General features: G+C 40.1%; 2 protein-coding genes across 2 annotated transcripts; one reads left to right on the top strand and one right to left on the bottom strand.

The window, feature by feature from the left end:
- Positions 1-2,208: 2,208 nt before the first annotated feature.
- Positions 2,209-6,611, top strand: LOC137272361 (uncharacterized). The gene is made up of 6 exons (XM_067804732.1): positions 2,209-2,250; positions 2,691-2,812; positions 3,821-3,966; positions 4,574-4,741; positions 4,983-5,068; positions 6,436-6,611. Exons 2-6 carry the CDS (start codon positions 2,691-2,693, stop codon positions 6,502-6,504), a joined length of 591 nt encoding a protein of 196 aa, XP_067660833.1. The 5' UTR covers positions 2,209-2,250; the 3' UTR covers positions 6,505-6,611.
- A 2,869-nt stretch (positions 6,612-9,480) lies between these two features.
- Positions 9,481-12,104, bottom strand: LOC137272359 (uncharacterized). Its single transcript, XM_067804731.1, has 6 exons — positions 12,022-12,104; positions 11,700-11,762; positions 11,155-11,303; positions 10,171-10,317; positions 9,868-9,905; positions 9,481-9,646 (listed from the first exon to the last, which is right to left on the bottom strand). Exons 2-6 carry the CDS (start codon positions 11,759-11,761, stop codon positions 9,536-9,538), a joined length of 507 nt encoding a protein of 168 aa, XP_067660832.1. The 5' UTR covers position 11,762; positions 12,022-12,104; the 3' UTR covers positions 9,481-9,535.
- Between the last annotated feature and the right edge of the window lie 5,008 nt (positions 12,105-17,112).

Below are 17,112 nucleotides of genomic sequence, written 5' to 3'. Positions count from 1 at the left end.
ATGTAACTGAATGGTTGTCTGTGGAGCACACATGTGTCAGAATGGTTGTATGTAGGAGAACACATGTAACTGAATGGTTGTCTGTGGAGCACACGTGTGTCAGAATGGTTGTATGTAGGAGAACACATGTAACTGAATGGTTGTCTGTGGAGTACACATGTGTCAGAATGGTTGTATGTAGGAGAACACATGTAACTGAATGGTCGTCTGTGGAGCACACATGTGTCAAAATGGTGGTATGTAGGAGAACACATGTAACTGAATGGTTGTCTGTGGAGGTACACATGTGTCAGAATGGTTGTATGTAGGAGAACACATGTAACTGAATGGTAGTCTGTGGAGGTACACATGTGTCAGAATGGTTGTATGTAGGAGAACACATGTAACTGAATGGTTTCTGTGGAGGTACACATGTGTCAAAATGGTTGTCTGTAGGAGAACACATGTAACTGAATGGTTGTCTGTGGAGCACACATGTGTCAGAATGGTTGTATGTAGGAGAACACATTAACTGAATGGTTGTCTGTGGAGGTACACATGTGTCAAAATGGTTGTATGTAGGAGAACACATGTAAATGAATGGTTGCCTGACTGCACTGTTTCTTCTTGATAGTGTGCATGGCCGTCTATAGCACTACATGTGTGTCTGCATGACTACATTGCTAATTGTGATTTCTTGTAAGACAGAATCCATGTTTATTAATGGATAACGGTCTTTGTCTGGATGGGTGGGCGGGTTATGTGACACCTAGTGACAATGTGGGAATGAATTAGCCCATGTGTAAGCGATGCGTAACGCACAAGTGATGCAATGATCAATATGGCACTACAATCATCTCAATAACACAGATCAGAATCTAGCATGACTTTCCTTAACAGTTCCGAATAGCGTGTCCTAACGTGTGTCACATATAGTGAACCGACGGAAGATTCACTACAATCTGTCGTATTTCCCGCACCCGCCACACCTTTCTCGTCACGACATTCATTCATGCAGCTACACATGTGATCAAATTTCATTTCTTATTCACATTACGTAGACATGCGCTGATAGGAAGACTGACCTCTGAATGACTTGCAGATTACAACTAACCAGGAATGTCGAACATAATACATGTTTTAAGGGTTAAGTTGACGAAACACCTATCAAAAAACTCGTTTTGCACTACATTTCTAAAGATAAGATACGTTTTCCCAAAGAGTGCAAGTCAAGTGTATTAATGTTATGTCAGACAAACAGTGGCACACGTGTTTTGAAATGATGAGAAAAAGAATGGTTAATGATTTGGCATGCCACGATACATCGATGCATAGGTACTTTTTCCAAGACGATACAATTATCGATACCTTCAATATCGATAATTTATAATGTATCGATATTTAATCGGTTTAGATATGCGTATGTCTCGTTTACTTTTTGCATTTTTATCGTGTATTTTTTATGTCATGAGAGTTATAAATGACCATGTTTAATGTACAAAGAAATTTTAACTTTTAATCTCTGAGAATAAAAAAAAAATCTTTTCATGAACAATCATAAAATATGAACTATTAATGTTCAAAATGAACTAAATTTACGCAATAATGACGCGAAATTAGATATCGTCAGACGTGTCGATTCATGAGACATGTGTATCGTGACACCCCTATTAATTATGTAATACAAACAGATGCCTGCATAAACAAAGAAAGAAAAATAAATGTATTTTCTTTACTGTTTGAATTGATGCATTAGTGGTTGAATGCTTACAAACTGCCTCTGTACAGTAACAATTACCTTGGATTTTCAACGTCAAACCTATGTCCCATGTTGGAAACGACATGATATAATTTCTGCTGTTTTTTTGGGAAATAGATCTGACATTTAACTAAATCATAGTCAAACCAGTAGAACCCAATTAAATCACTTTGACAGGAACTTGATTAATGCACGCAGATTTTATTAATGAGGTGCATAGTTTCTCAGAAACTCCTGTCTTCATGCACTATAACAGACATGTTGCTAATTAGGACAGAACACCATCAACAGATCACCCCTACGACGGTACACTAAACGAATTTCAAGCTATATGGCAGAATGTTGCAAATACGTACAGGTGTGTGTCCTGTCTAGAGCCCCATTTTGATTGACAGACTGCGTTTGCTGACTCAGCAAGTAATTAAAATTAGTGATTTGTTCCAAGAAACAAAGTCACCCGGCGAAGATTTGCAGTTGAGCGGGCGACAGTTGAGACGAGAGTGAAGTGCAAGGTAAGCTGCTCGCCATAGTCTTAATGTCAAAGGAACATATCCTGGGTAAAAGTATTATTGAATATTATCAAACACTAAATACTAATTAATGTGAGTTATACAAAATTTCTTATTGACGTTTGTTGGTTGACTTTTACTCTTTTCTAGTGGAAAGTCCTGTTTTCAAATGGCATAAGACATCATTTTGTGCATGTTTGGGAAACTTATCTACTTCTGCCAAAATATATAACTGTTACAGAAATTTTAAAAGTCTATATAATCAGCACTTTGACGTTAAGAATTTGTTTAATGGCGAAAATAATGTTATTTATTAATTTATTTAATTATATTATTCATTATGTTTTACATGATTATTTTTTTACAATTATTTATTTTATTATTTGATAATCCTTTTAATCAAATAACTAAGTTCGTGTAAATGTATTTACACCTATCCACAGATGATGTTCAGAGCATTGTTGTGTGTGGCCCTATTTGTGGCCTCTGCATCAGCCGGAGGCATCAGGTTCAGCACCAACAGGAATACAGAATGCGGCTCCTTTCAAATTAAACAAACTGGCCGGTGAGGAACAACAGATACAGTATTTCTATCTTTAAATCTCTACTGGTGTTGACGTTGTCCCACATTCAGAATTATTTCAGGTCATACCTTAATACCTAATAGCTTAATAAGAACAGCTACTACAGCCTTTAAGTACAATACCTTAGTACAGCTACTACAGCCTTAAAGTACAACAATACCTTGGTAAATGCAGCTACTACAGCATTTAAGCACAATAATGCTTTGGCATGTGCAGCTACCTCGGCTTTCAGTATACCAAACCTGATATTTAGACATCAGGCTGATTATTCGAAATGGAAGAGAGTCGTGTTTCAGATGCTTTGACTCTGGATTAACACCTTCATATCAATATAGTGCTGAAAAAAAACAATGTTGATGATTGAGGGGAAGCTGGGATTCACACCCAGGGTTAATAAGATCCCGTTACAAATATTTAAAAACATCACTAGATGTGGTAGACAACCGATCCCACGTAGATGTAGTCGTGCATTGATGTTGGCTTGTTTACCGCCCCAGCAGTATGAAGCTATTCTTATATTGCGGTCTGTGAATCATCGAGTATCCAGTGACAGACATTATGAGTATCAGGTACGAAATTCGGCTTCGGCGACATGAGTCAACCACCAAGTCAGTGAACCTGACCTCTCGATCACGTAACCGCCTCTTAAGACTAGCACTGGCTGCTGAGAATCTCCATGAGTACGTACATTGATTAGGTCATGTTATTTAAACACACAGCCGTGACAGGTTTACTTCCGTATGAAGGACCTCAAGTGCATATCTAAAGAAATGAACCTGTAAGTAACGGGTGCTTAGTCGAACCATTATTGATTGTGATTGGAGTATGATCTTTGGAGTGTAAGCACTATTTGTGTGATTGGGGAATATAGGAAACATCAGCATGAAGTCGATTTCTAGTTCCTGCTGTTTTATGATGTTTATGATGGGATTGTTGTGTGGGGTGAATAGGCAATATTACATGTGAAGTCTCACTCTGTATTCACTCAGATCATCCAACAAGTCCATGACTGATGTTGACACACGTCAAGTTCTGGATGACATCAAAGCTCTCGACGCTGACAAGGATGGCAGTCTGACTTCCGCCGAGATGGACAAGCGTACTTTTGCAGGCACATTCGACAGTTCCCTCAGAAGTAAGTAATAGTTTTAGTATTTATGCCGTAGTTATTTAGACTCACCTTGTCAACCTTGTGCGACAACTATGTTTGTGATGAGATTTTGTCTTAAACAGAGATAAGTTGGGCTGGTCATCGCACCTAACGCCGGGACAGATGGCTGCACCTCTATTTGGGATGTTCTTGCTCTCCATTGTAACACTGGGTTGTTCTACATTTGGATGTTCTTGTCCTGTATAGTTAACGCTGAAATCGAAGGATGCTCTACATTTTGATGTTCTTGTCCTGAATACTTGTCCTACATTTGGGACTTGCCCTGCATAGTTAACGTTGGACTCGATGATTGTCCTACATTTGGAATGTTCATGTTCTGTATAGATATCGCTGGGATCGATGGTTCTTGTCCTGTATAGTTAACTTTGGCGTCGATGCTGTCCTACCTTTTGATGTTCTTGTCCTGTATATTCGACTCTGGAGTCGATGGTTGCCCTACTTTTTGATGTTCTTGTCCTGTATATTCAACTCTGGAATTGATGGTTGCCCTACCTTTTGATGTTCATGTCCTGTATAGTTAACGCTAAAATCGATGACTGATCTACATTTGGCATTTTCTTGCTTTTTGCAGCCCCCACAGGATCCTATCGTTGCGACTACGCAATGATGTTGAAGACGCGGTATGACATCAGCAAGGGCGTCGCAGGCCGCCTCTTTGACACTGTCGACGTAAACCATGACTTCAAGGTCACCGCTGCGGACGAAGACGAGGCTGCATACAAGCTGCTCGATAAGGATGGTGAGTGGTGGAGAAAGGATATATAGTACGTTCCACAGATGCTGTTGCACACGATTACACAACCCAAAAGTATTCAGCCTCTGCTTTTGATAGTCATATTGTTTAAAGATTAATACACTGGATTGTCTCGTTCTTATTCATTTATTTGCATGACGTTTTAATATTGTGGAGTGTGACGTTAATAAAACAAATAAATAAACACGACAATGAGTAGTCACAACATGAATGTTTTGTGTCTAAGGTAACGGAAAAGTGTCTGTGTGTGAAGCTTTCCGGGAGTTCATGTCCGCGCTAGAAGACATGGAGGAGATGGCCTACATGCAAGAGGTATTTATGATGATTCACAAATATTTTATTCACTTGGGAAACTGTAGCCATGAACATCTGTGCAGTGGCTATCCCACACTCATTGATCACTAATGCATAGCAAGGATTTGTATGCATAGTTTATTAAGAGCACACTGAAATTCTCGATATGGGTGTAGTATTGAATCAGTATGAATCAGAATGGCGGGATAAATAACATCCTACCGCATTCCGGTGCTGCAATTCTCCTTCAGTATTTCAAAGAGATGATTATGGCCTTTGGTGGATGGTGTCGTGTTTCCTTCCTTGCCAAAGAACTATAACAATAAACTCGGCCTAAATGTAGTTACATGTCCATTGGTGTTATTGGACCCTTGAGAAAGAAAAGGACTGGCGCATTCACCATTTACATTGTACATTAACAGTGGGTGTGCAACTTCAATTTCCATAAGGTTCCTGTGTGATCTGTTTTCGGACAGAGCTCGTACTGGCTAGTGCAAAAATGAGTACCTAACTTGGCAACGCTATGCATCGTGATTAATGGATGTTGGATTTTAAACGTGGGGCAATGTGGAGTGATGGTGATGACACCAGTGGGTTGGGGTGTTGGGTTTAGGGTTTGGAGTGTATGGTGCGTGGTGTGGCATATATGGTGTAGTGTAGGGTAGGGTCGTGTAGGGTAGGGTAGGGTTGATTATACATAGGATAGGGTAGGGTATATTGTTGGGTAGGGTAAGGTATTGGGTATAAGGTAGGGTAGGGTAGGATTTACGAAGAGTAGGGTAGTGTATGGTAGGTTATATTGTAGGGTAGGGTTTAGGGTAGGGTAGGGTAGGGTATTGTAGAGTAAGGAAGGGTAGGTTATACGTAGGGTAGGGTATATTGTAGGGTAGGGTATGGGGTAGGGTATACGTAGAGTAGGGTAGGGCATTTTGTACGGTAGGGTAGGAATTAGGGGAGGGCAGGTTAGGTTAGAGTGGTGTGTAGGGTGTGAGGGCGTTTCGGATGTCGGCTACAGTACGTCGACGTGACCAAGGAAAGGTCTTCTGACAAACCTCAAACTATTCAAGGAAACTTAGCTCAGGACAGTTGTCACGCTAGGTTTTGTGACAAAATAATGTTTGAATCTCATTGTAAAATATATTGGTAATGTATGCTGAAAGAGATAGATCTCATGGAGATAGTTTAAGCGCACATACTTTTCGGCCTTTGATAATATTTGGGAATGAATCATATCTATATAACATATATATTTTATAGTGTTTATATTGTTAATTTGTCTGTGTATGTTGGCTTTGCACACTGTATCAGTGTTATACGTCAATCAAAAAAAATAGAGTCACTGCATTTTGTAGAACTAAAATCCCAACCTTTGCCTCTTTTCTCAGGTGAAGTACGCGGACATCGTCTACAAGTACAGAGCACGCTCACCCATATTTTTCCCTGGGTCCGACTAAACCAACATGTTTGTCCTGGTAGCTAGACAAGGGACAACAATTACCTGAATGCAAGGACGATATTGCTTTGTTAATAAAGTGGCACATGCTGTCGAATATCAAAGAAAGAGTCGAATATCACTTTGATGAGTCGAATATTTCATCAGCTTATTATCATTATCATTTGCATTGGAGGTATATCATGCACAGATGTGCCGAATATTACGTGGATTGGTCGAATATCGAAATCGGGTGAGACGAATATGATGTGGATGGTCTTGTATACTGTTGGATGATCCGAAAATCATGTTCCACCATTCTTCTACTTTGTCAGATAGTAAAGCCTCAAATGAGTGAAAGCCTGGTCTCACTGAAAAAGGAGTCGTTTAGACTGAACAAAGTATTTCAAGTCTTAACAAAATTTCTCTGGCTCGCAACAGTGAAATGGAATTACTCGAAGTTATAAAATCTAAAGCATTGGCCAATATAATTAGATCAATTTCACCACACGTAGTCAATAGAAGATCATAACCGCTCTTTTAATGCCAACTACAAGTAAGAGTACGACCCGTAATGGACGAGCGGTGGCTGATGTTAATTACGGTTGAGACAAAACCCAGGTAGTAAACGGCCATTGCGCACGAGCAGAAACCCTTAAGTGCCCGTTAAGATTAAACATAATTCTGTTGTCTAAACTAAGGAAACCAAGATTAGAAAACTAAGTATAAAACGATAGCATAGCACAAGCTACACAAAGGTAACTCGAATTATTTACAACCAAATGTGTACGTCAAGGTGTGTCAAGCTCAGTGATACCGTTTCATGCCAACACACAATACATCAGGGGGTATTGGTGAACAAATCTTCGCAGGAATTCTTGTCACCATTTCTCTGTAATAAATGCGTGTCATCTGCTGAGTACAATGGAAACGCATTTTAGCCTACAGTATGACAGTTGCAGGCCCTTGGTGTTCTAGATGACCTGCAGCTTGAAGAAGGTACAAAGACATGCTTAAGTACCATCAGCGGGGAAAGGTCAGGTTGGTGGGTGGCGGTGTTAAAGTCGGGTATATCCATCCGTTTGTCCGCCATCTTGGATCTAAAATTGGTCATTTGAGCGTCGGTATAGCAACAAAGGATAAACTGCGAGTGTTTTCGACAATCTCTCGCCCTCATTTATACCAGTAGGAGTTTGCTGATAATTTGTTTTCATCTGAGGCACGTCAAAGGCATGACTGTTTGGTGCTTAGATGTATTTTTAAGCATTCATTGAGCTAGCTGAAAGAAGTACCTTGTATATCCGCCAACAACGCCAGCTCGCTCGCTTTCCTCAAGTTAGAAACATTGTAACGTTAACTGATACGGACTAAAGAAATACAGCGCTGAGCGTCAACATTGCGACTGCTGTTGACGTATAAGCTGAAATGGTACAGTGTCTACAAACAGGTAAATCTTGATCACGGCATATCAAGTACCTCTATCAGTAGTCTATACGATTTCTTTCAGTCATCACCCTTCTAAGTGTTTTACCGTATCAGTCTCACCTGTACCGTATCGGTCTCAATCTCCATAGGAATTTTTGGAGGCCGACTGTAGTGATGTGTTATCAATGTCGGTTAAAGCTGTTGACATTGGTGGTTGAGTTCGCGCCTTTTATCAAACAGGCAAACAGAGTTACCTCCCTTTAATATATCCCTTTTTTCACCCGACACACATATTCTTGTGTCCAGATACAAGAATGTACGCTTTGCAATAAACTGATCTAAACTGACAGGACGCCCAGTACTTCCGATTGAAAACTATTCAGCTGAGCAGCATGAAAACATAACAAAACTGGCGGTTATTTCATCTATGCAGATAAAAGAAATCAATAAGGTGAACGTACAGCCATATTCTTTTTCCATTAAAGTTCCAATAAAATCAGCTTCTTTTTCCAAAACCACAAGTGCCATTATTTACACCATACTGCACAATCCTCAGTATGTAACTTTGGACCATAAGAATTCAACGAATGAAGGATTTCTCATTACTGGCAGTGATATGGTCCATATTAAGTGTACACGCTACTACTTTCAACAGCCACGTGACAGATACGTTTATCTAGATAGTATTGGAGCCAGTGACCTACATCGTTGCTTGCAACTGTAGTTGTATATTACCGTTTTGTCGAACTTGAGGTCTGTGTCGATGAAAATCTTTACTGTTCATTTCTTTTCTGTCTTCTCAACTTTAACTCAAAGTATTTATGTAGTTCAACTTCGACACATCTTCACCAACTGTACAGGTGTGGGATACGAGTAAAGAATACTTATAAGGTATACTAGTATTTCATCAGGAAATACGAGCAAAACAAGTTGTCGTGATCCACCAATTTTGAGCCCAGCTCTGGTCATGCTCATCTGGGTGTTTGTGATTCGATTCACCTGAAACTGTACATGTATGAGGGAAAGGAAAAAATCCACTCTCATGTTCATTTTAGGAACACCCTGCCCAATCGTCTTACCAGAAAAGCATTTCATTTGGATTGGGGTCTTGTATCTTCAGTCAGAAGTATATGCAAAGACTCGTGCTGTGCAATACATTAGAGGTCACTATGCGTCAGCGTACTCAATGTAAACAACTGCCGAGGGGTTTGATTTACCGTGTAAACAAACATGCTGTGTAGTGAAAGACGCCCTTGGTGTATGTCAACCAAACGCCTAAAATAGACTGCATTCAGACATCCTCTCTGAATGGCCTATATTAACTATGGTACAAAACCAATAACTATCTTGCTGAATTTTGAGTCAGCTTACTCTGTCCTAATTTGATTACGACACGCTTTGAAGTTTGAAGTTTTCGTGTTCCGTATAGACGTTCCCATTACTTGTTTAAATAGTTACCTGCATGAGTGAATGGGTTCAGCGTGTGCTTGTACGTGTGCGTGTGCGTGTGCGTGTGCGTGTGTGTAAAACATAGCTACCATTTACAGGTTCCCAAGTGAGAACAAAACACTTCTCATTACCAACAGTTGTATTGCCGTTACTACATCACAGATGAATGTAGATTCTGCTTATGGACACTTGATGTCCTCTGGCTTCAGTTTGTCCACCTCGTCACACTGGAGTTTGTCAACGGGGCTCACTCTGTTCTTCGGATCACTGCAGTAGACGTTCTTGAAACGCTGTGCAAGGAGGGGGAGTGGGTGAAATTGATAGGTAATTTTATTTTGGGTAGCGTGTGGTGTGATATCACGTCGATCAGTGTTTATTATATAATTAAATGGAAGAGTTAGAACTCAAGTTCAGTAACCACTTCTGAATTTGTAACCTAACTCAGCTTGTTCGAAATGAATTCGGGATATCGACCTCCGTTCTGTCAAGATTTGTCTGTTTATTTACTTACCGTATATTGCATCATTAAGAAGTCGGGACTGGTCATATCTGAAAAAACATAAGTAAGAAAATGTTAGCATACGCTTTAATTTCATTTAAAATTCCATTAAGCCTGATCTCTATTGAAATATCAGTGTGTGATTAAATGATTCCATGATTAAGTAATTCTTTAAATGGTACACCAAATATCTCCGGCTGGGTTCATCAGTATTTTCCTGAGGTTGTCTGATTGGACATTTATAATCAATTATCTCCCTTGTCTAGAGAAAGTGCACCCTATCGGATGGACACGCGTTTTGAAAGCTCCTCTTACTGAATGCACCGAAGTCGTCCGCCGTCGCACGACCATCTCCGTTGACATCAAAGAATCTGTACATGTATCTACCGTACTCTTCAGAGTAGCCGTACCGACACGTCCACCATGACACGACCTCCCACAAGTCCGTGACACAAAGGTCTTCTGTAGGTTAAAATAAAAAATATATTGGTTTTCAGAAAATAAACCGTATTCCACAGTTGTTTGGTTCTCCTGGACATCAGTAGCATCAATCTGCATTATTCTGAAGATTATCAAGAATAAACTGCACAAATATGGCTTGTTATAATAGATGGATTATAACCCCCTTATTTAATTTACATGTAAAGCATTTCTTGACGGTCCTTTCAGCGTGAACCGGAAAAGCTTAAATCTTGCCAAGTCTTTACAACATTATCAACTGAAATTTATTTCACGTATCGTGCATTTTAGGCTAAGTGTGTCAAGATTCTAGCTTCTCTCTCTCTCTCTCTCTCTCTCTTTCTCTCTCTCTCTCTCTAATGTTATAATCCACTGCCATTTAGCTTATAAGACAAATGGATTTCATAAACATTTACGACTTGCAATTTAATTCTTACCAAATTATGGTCTCTAAACGGGTGTCCTGCCTATTCGGGAAATTACTGCCTATTGGGGAAATGGTAGTTGATGACGGTCAGCTTCCGGCTGAGCATGGACAGGGCTTACCCCTAGTGAACATTTTAGCTGGATCATAAACTACTAATATGAAATTGTACCTTGCTTGCCTCAAAAACAAAAATTATAAGAGGGCCAGTAAATTAAGTCTTCACTTACAGGCGGGATACGATCTCAAGATGTTACAACTTAATAAATTATAGCATATCTAAATGTGAATTTGTAGAGCATGTGTTTTCCTGATCATTGAACACGAGCGATATCAAAGCCTCGGTTGACTTGGTACTTGATCACAAACCCCTATCTTAATTTTTCTTTTCCGTGTAGGTCCGTGGCTAAACTTACCGTCATAGTTGTAAGGCAAGGTATCGATGGCGATTTCTCTGGCGTCCACTATACCGTCATCGTTGACGTCGTTATCCAGGAGAGTAGCACAGAATTTACCCACCAGTTTCTCGGGAGGGTTGCAGTGGTTGAACAGATAGAAGAAGGGCCTTCAAGACGAGACAAATAGTGAATTTATGAGGCCAAACCATAATAGGTTTCTGCGGTTCTAATTCTGGTGATGTTTAGCATGAAATAAAATTGTAGAGGTTCCTTTTGTTCGGATATGTAACGCCGCACTCAAATTCCAGCGGTATTGCGGAAATTGCGTCTAAAAATAATCCAGTACGTAGTAGTAGAAGCAGCAGTAGTAGTAGTAGTAACAGTAGCAGCAGCAGCAGCAGCAGCAGTAGTAGTAGTAGTAGTTGTAGTTGTAGTAGTAGTAGTAGTAACAGCAGTACTTGTTTTTGCTAGTGGTATCGGTATGGTTGATATAGTTATACATAGTGATATATATATATAGTTTACACATCAGATTTACGGTTTTAGTGAAAGCTCTGATATACCTGGAGAAACCACAGGCCCCACAGGTGAGGAGGATAAACACGATAAGTCGGAGGGCAAGCATTCTGCAAAAGAATCAGACTCAGGTGAGGAAGTTTGAATCAGTAGTTAAAAATCTCATGGGTGTATAGCGCATGCGCTAAACGATAGAGTAGTGACATTAAACTTCAGTCCAGTCAGTGCATAGAACTGAAGCATATTCAGCGAACAGTGAGGGTTGTAAATGTACATGTCCCTGCCAATGAAAAGGAAAAGGATCAATAACCAGCACTGATAAGTAAAGACCAAGTAAAATACTCAGGTAAACTTCGGAAAAGCACAAACCTGTCAGAATGCTCTGGATAACGACTCTAAATGTGGCTAGGTCTCTCTCCGACTGTTCCCTTTTTGTTATAGCTCCGCCCCATGTGAAGGCGGGACAGGAAGCTTTGGCGGATGAGGGTGACGAGGGGTATCTGTGCTTTGTAAACTGAAATTTATAATCGTCTTCGTTTGTCGATACTTCAAGTGAATGGTACAGGTAACATTATTTTCCATCTTTTGTGAGGTGAAGTATGGTTTTCAGACATACATGATAAGTCGAAACATTTTTTTTCAATTACGAACGGTGGTTGGTAAATTGTTCCGAGAGCATACTGTAGATGGAAAAAGGATTCTTTTGAATGTTTAAATCTTGCAATAGGAATCGATATATTTAGAGAACTGTGTAGATTATTCTTTTATTTAGAACCAACATTCAAGGGAAGCAAATTTCATTTTAAATTTTATACGTCAAACATAGTTGTCGTCTTCTTCGATGATCTTGTAATGTTTCCTATCCAGTGTCAAAATAAAGAAATCCACAGGATGTATTCTTTAGTAAACCAGTAACTATTCTCGCTGCTTGTAAATGTAGCTGTTCTAATTATTTATTTGTTCAAAGATACACACGTTCCACATGTGTATTCAAGATGCGGTCTGATGAACATGATATAGATATTATTAAGAATACCCCAACACAATACATACTTCAATAGTAGCATGGAGGTAACCATTTCGGAAACCATTGGTTGTTCAATAATATAATATAATGCGCCTTGAATACTTACAAACTACCATAGCAGGGTTTAAATTCAAGGTTTGTATTGATTATAATTATTGTTCTGTTAACGTCATACATGTGGCCCTACGGTGAAGGACCTGATGTAATTCGGACGCTTTTTTAATTATTAAACTGATACAGTCAAAATTACAGTCAAAGAAGCTAAGCAAAGTTAACTAACATTGAACAGCACATGTTGATTTCATGTAGAATATATAAACGGCATGCACGTCTTCTTATAATCTCATGTCACCTCCAGTATAATATATTTTGTTATGTAATGCTGCCAGTAGGACGCAGGAGCCAGAAAAGATCACCACTTCATACGGTACACTTAACGAACGTAAGATTTTAGGTTAGTTAAACAAGGTATTGCCTGAAGTACTTTAGCCACTGCACTAAATATTGCAAATACGTACAGGTGTGTTCTGTCTAGAGCCCCTCTTTGTGACAGACTGCGTTTGCTGACTCGATACGGAATTGCAATTATCTGTATGCTCCGAGAAACAAAACCATCCGGTCGAGTGTGAGGTTGAGTGGCAGGTAAGCTGTTCGCAGTAGTGGAAATATATAAGGACAATTTCTAGCGCAAACGCCTTATTGGATGTTATTTAACACAAATACTCATTATTGTGAGTTACACATAATTCCTTATGTTTTGCTATTGGTGTTTGTTGGTAAACGCTTAGTCTTTTCTAATAGAATGTTCTGTTTAGAAATGGATCGAGGCATCATTTTGTGAATGTTCGGGAATTTTATGCACAGACTCTTAAATTGATTGCCGGAAATAATGTGCCCAAAATATTCAATAAATATTTATTTTTCGCGACAGATGTTTTGTTAATATTATCATTATTTTTTTGTTTTTGGTTTTGCTGGCTTGCTGTAAAAGGAACCTCAGTTAGAGTAAATAAGTAAGTTCATGTATACCTATTGACATCTATCTTCCCACAGATGATGCACTGAGCCTTGTTGTGCCTGGTCCAGACAGTTGGCTCTGCATCGGCATTGGGAGTCAGGTTCAGCAGCAGCAAGAATTCTGCAGAATGTGGTTCTGCCCAAATTCAACAGGCCGGCCTGTGGGCTTTCAAGAGTAAGCCTGACACGAGACGTGAGTAATCGTGACCAGGGACTTGAGGAAGCGTGACAAGGGACTTGAATAAGAGTGACCCGGAACTTGTGCAAGCGTGGCACGGGACTTGTGCAAGCTCGACCTGGAACATGTTCAAGCGTAACCTGGGACGTGAATAAACGTGATCCGTCACTTGAGTAAGCGTGACCAGAGACTTTTGAAAGCATCATTTGGACTTTGGGTAACTGGAGCCCCATTCTCTTCCTGCTGTGGTTACTTGCCATATCTTCCGACGTAACCTCTGTTCTAATACGACCCTTTCATGATGCGTGTGTTCAGGACTTGTGATTGGAGGCAATCAGATTTAGTAGTGCATTCAGCGACCTTGTTTCAAAAGTGATCGTTCGCAACATCTCGGTAATTTCCGGATGCATGGTGAAAACTAGAACCTCTTCTCGTGCGCGATACTCCGATGTTTCTTCTAGAAAGAACTCAGTCATGTCATATTTGTTTCTCCACATTGCTTGCATTTGTCAAGTTGAATCTAGGTCGATGTAACACGTGTTCTGATTGGACAGAAAAAAGGGAGATAAATCTGCTGCCAGTTTTTGCCGCTAGGGGATTTTATGAGAACGGCAAAATATGGCCGTATTAGAACAGAGGTTCGTAGGAAGATATGACAAATAACCTCTGTAGGAAGAGAATGCTGGAACCCGGGACGCCTTGCATCTGCAAGGACTTGTGTGTGCGTCGCCGTGCCCTCTCAAAAATGACCAGGCCATTTGGGAAGGACAAGACAATTGAATTAGCGTGCCCGGGCCCTGTGTGTAGTCGCGAAAATAACCTGAGGCTCCTTTCATAAAGCAACCTTTACTAACGTTAACCTCTACTCCCATTCTTTAACACTGCCCTAACGTTACCTTAGACTTAGGTAACCGTAGGGCAATGTTAAAGAATGAGAGTTGAGGTTAACCTTAGTAACGGTTGTTTTGTCAAAGGAGCCCCTGGGCCTTATGTAAGCATGACATTGGCCTTATATATGTGTAAGCATTACCTGGGCCTTGTGTAAGTTTAACCTTGGCCTTTGATAAGCGAGACCGGACATGGTGGAAAGTAAGCGCTCTGTGTAAGAATGAATGTGGCCTTGTATATGATATGCACCACCCAGGCCTTGTGGAAGCCTGCCCGGGTCCTGGTCACACAAGGTCCAGGTCATGAACACACGCACAGAGAAAGTTATAAACCTCTTTGCATAATGCGGAAGTAAATTCGTGAACTTACGATTGTCTTAGGGCTAGACACTGTCTTAGGACTAGATACTGTCTTAGGGCTAGATACTTGATCAACGCCTGTCACTGAACTATTTCAACAGGGTATCCAGTACAGGCATGTTGTTTGACTCGCCTCAAAACCACTTCTCAGCAGGGAAACCCAACCTGGATCGATGTTTACTGAGACGCTTGTGTGAGCAAACGCTTAGAAATGACGGCATTCAAACACCGCCTTGAAAGCTGAGGTCACTGACATGTTTGGGATTGTATGACATGTAGTTATCGTTACGACATGACATTCCATTAGCCACTTGATTACATTTGGACGCACTTTGAAAACGTACTTTTCTGATTCTTTTTACATTTGGAGGTATTTTGTTTCTGTGAAACGAAATAGCATGGTGAAGTTGTCTCTAACAGCATAGGACAAAATATTATGTATGTATAACTTCTTTTTTTGCATACACACAATTTCTTGGCCTTTCCTTGCTCCTTCTTCATGTGAATGGAAAAGGAAAATACCAGAGACGTTGTGAATACAATATAGAAGAAACTGAGGCCTAAACTAAACTAAAATCCATAATATTTTGTATTATACTTGAATACCAACTTCTGAATACTTCTCAAGAAACCGGTCTATGTCCCCAACGCCATATTCAACGTGAAACTAAAATAGGTGTACCAACTTGAAGTATAATCATTATTAATCTTGGCATCTTAGGTGCTTCCTTATCATCAATACGTGCACGTGTTCTTCCTGTCACGTACGCGTGGTACGGCTATGTCGTGACAATTAATTGTAATCAATTGTCACATGGCCAACGTACCGAAATTAATTGAATTGAATCAAGTGGTGCCTCCGTTGCGAGACATTCTTCTTTCATCGTCACTAGAAGTTTCTCTCATGATGTAAAATCTGCTCGTACTGGTACAGTCTCTAACATCCAGTTCAAAAATGACATCGGGAACATCTTCTATTGCTTCAGGATTCATGAACACTGTTAAGTTGTTAAATATAACGAAAGCAGAAGCCATCGGCAAAAGGCACATCTGACGTCATGTCATGTGATACCCGCCTCTGCTCATTAACTGTCGTGTGCTTCCGTAATAGGCGGAAATTCGAGGGCGTTTTTCAAGGCTTTTTGTTAATTTCAATAACGGAACTGGAAGGTGACTATTAGGATGCTTTTTTTTCATTTGTATATAAAAAGTGCTTTATATTCAGACAATCTCCTTTAGAATATGTTTAGGATTGGTGGTGGTATATGATCCTATGCACAGAGCTCAGTTCACAAATGAGTTATAGTAAAGCAACGTTTGGCACGGAGAGTCCTTGGATGGGTTACGGCGTATGGCAGCTTGACTCCCGAGAATTCCTAGGACTTCAGGCCTGTCCCATAACGAAGTACATGTGATACGTATGGTTTCACTTAAGGAACTCAGTTTGTTCACACTTGCATCGTTTCACAAAGCAGACAATGGGTACCCTGTGGGATGACTATTGACCTTCCTCACAATCAGCTTGACTTATCCGGTTCGTAACAACCCTGCGCTATGAGCATGCTGTCGGTGTGGATTTAGCGCAGTATAAGGGGACTTACTGTTATGTTATGATGTTATTATAAATAGTATGTGTGAAAGAATCTGCTATTTAAACTAGTACAGTTGTAAGTTTTAAAAATTACGATAACTGAAGTGAATGAGAGAGTGAATATAGTTTTACGCGGCTTGACGACGTATTCCAGCTCTTACACAGTGGGGACGCCAGTGTGGGCGTCACACATCGTCATCATGTGGAGCACAGACTTCGATGTGAAGATTTAACCCCCACTTCTCGTCTACTAAAACACAACACACACAGACAGACAGACAGACACACACGCGTGCGCGCACACACACACACATTTCTCAGAATTTCTCACGCAGATTTCTCAGAATGTACAAAACACTAATTATTACACTACGTTTTATTAAAGTTTCTCATTAGGGAC

Source organism: Haliotis asinina, chromosome 2 (genome assembly GCF_037392515.1).
Source record: "Haliotis asinina isolate JCU_RB_2024 chromosome 2, JCU_Hal_asi_v2, whole genome shotgun sequence".
Classification (NCBI taxonomy): domain Eukaryota; kingdom Metazoa; phylum Mollusca; class Gastropoda; order Lepetellida; family Haliotidae; genus Haliotis; species Haliotis asinina.
Note: the sequence above shows the minus strand (reverse complement) of the source record. Positions and strands in the feature narration are given on the sequence as shown.

Coding starts and splice junctions, on each gene's coding strand:
- LOC137272359 (XM_067804731.1), bottom strand. CDS start 11,761: ATGCTTGCCCTCCGACTTATCGTGTTTATCCTCCTCACCTGTGGGGCC. Junction 11,304..11,699: donor GGGGCCTGTGGTTTCTCCAG/GTATATCAGAGC, acceptor CTCGTCTTGAAG/GCCCTTCTTCTATCTGTTCA. Junction 9,647..9,867: donor TCTTAATGATGCAATATACG/GTAAGTAAATAA, acceptor CTCCTTGCACAG/CGTTTCAAGAACGTCTACTG.
- LOC137272361 (XM_067804732.1), top strand. CDS start 2,691: ATGATGTTCAGAGCATTGTTGTGTGTGGCCCTATTTGTGGCCTCTGCA. Junction 2,813..3,820: donor CAAATTAAACAAACTGGCCG/GTGAGGAACAAC, acceptor GTATTCACTCAG/ATCATCCAACAAGTCCATGA. Junction 5,069..6,435: donor AGATGGCCTACATGCAAGAG/GTATTTATGATG, acceptor CTCTTTTCTCAG/GTGAAGTACGCGGACATCGT.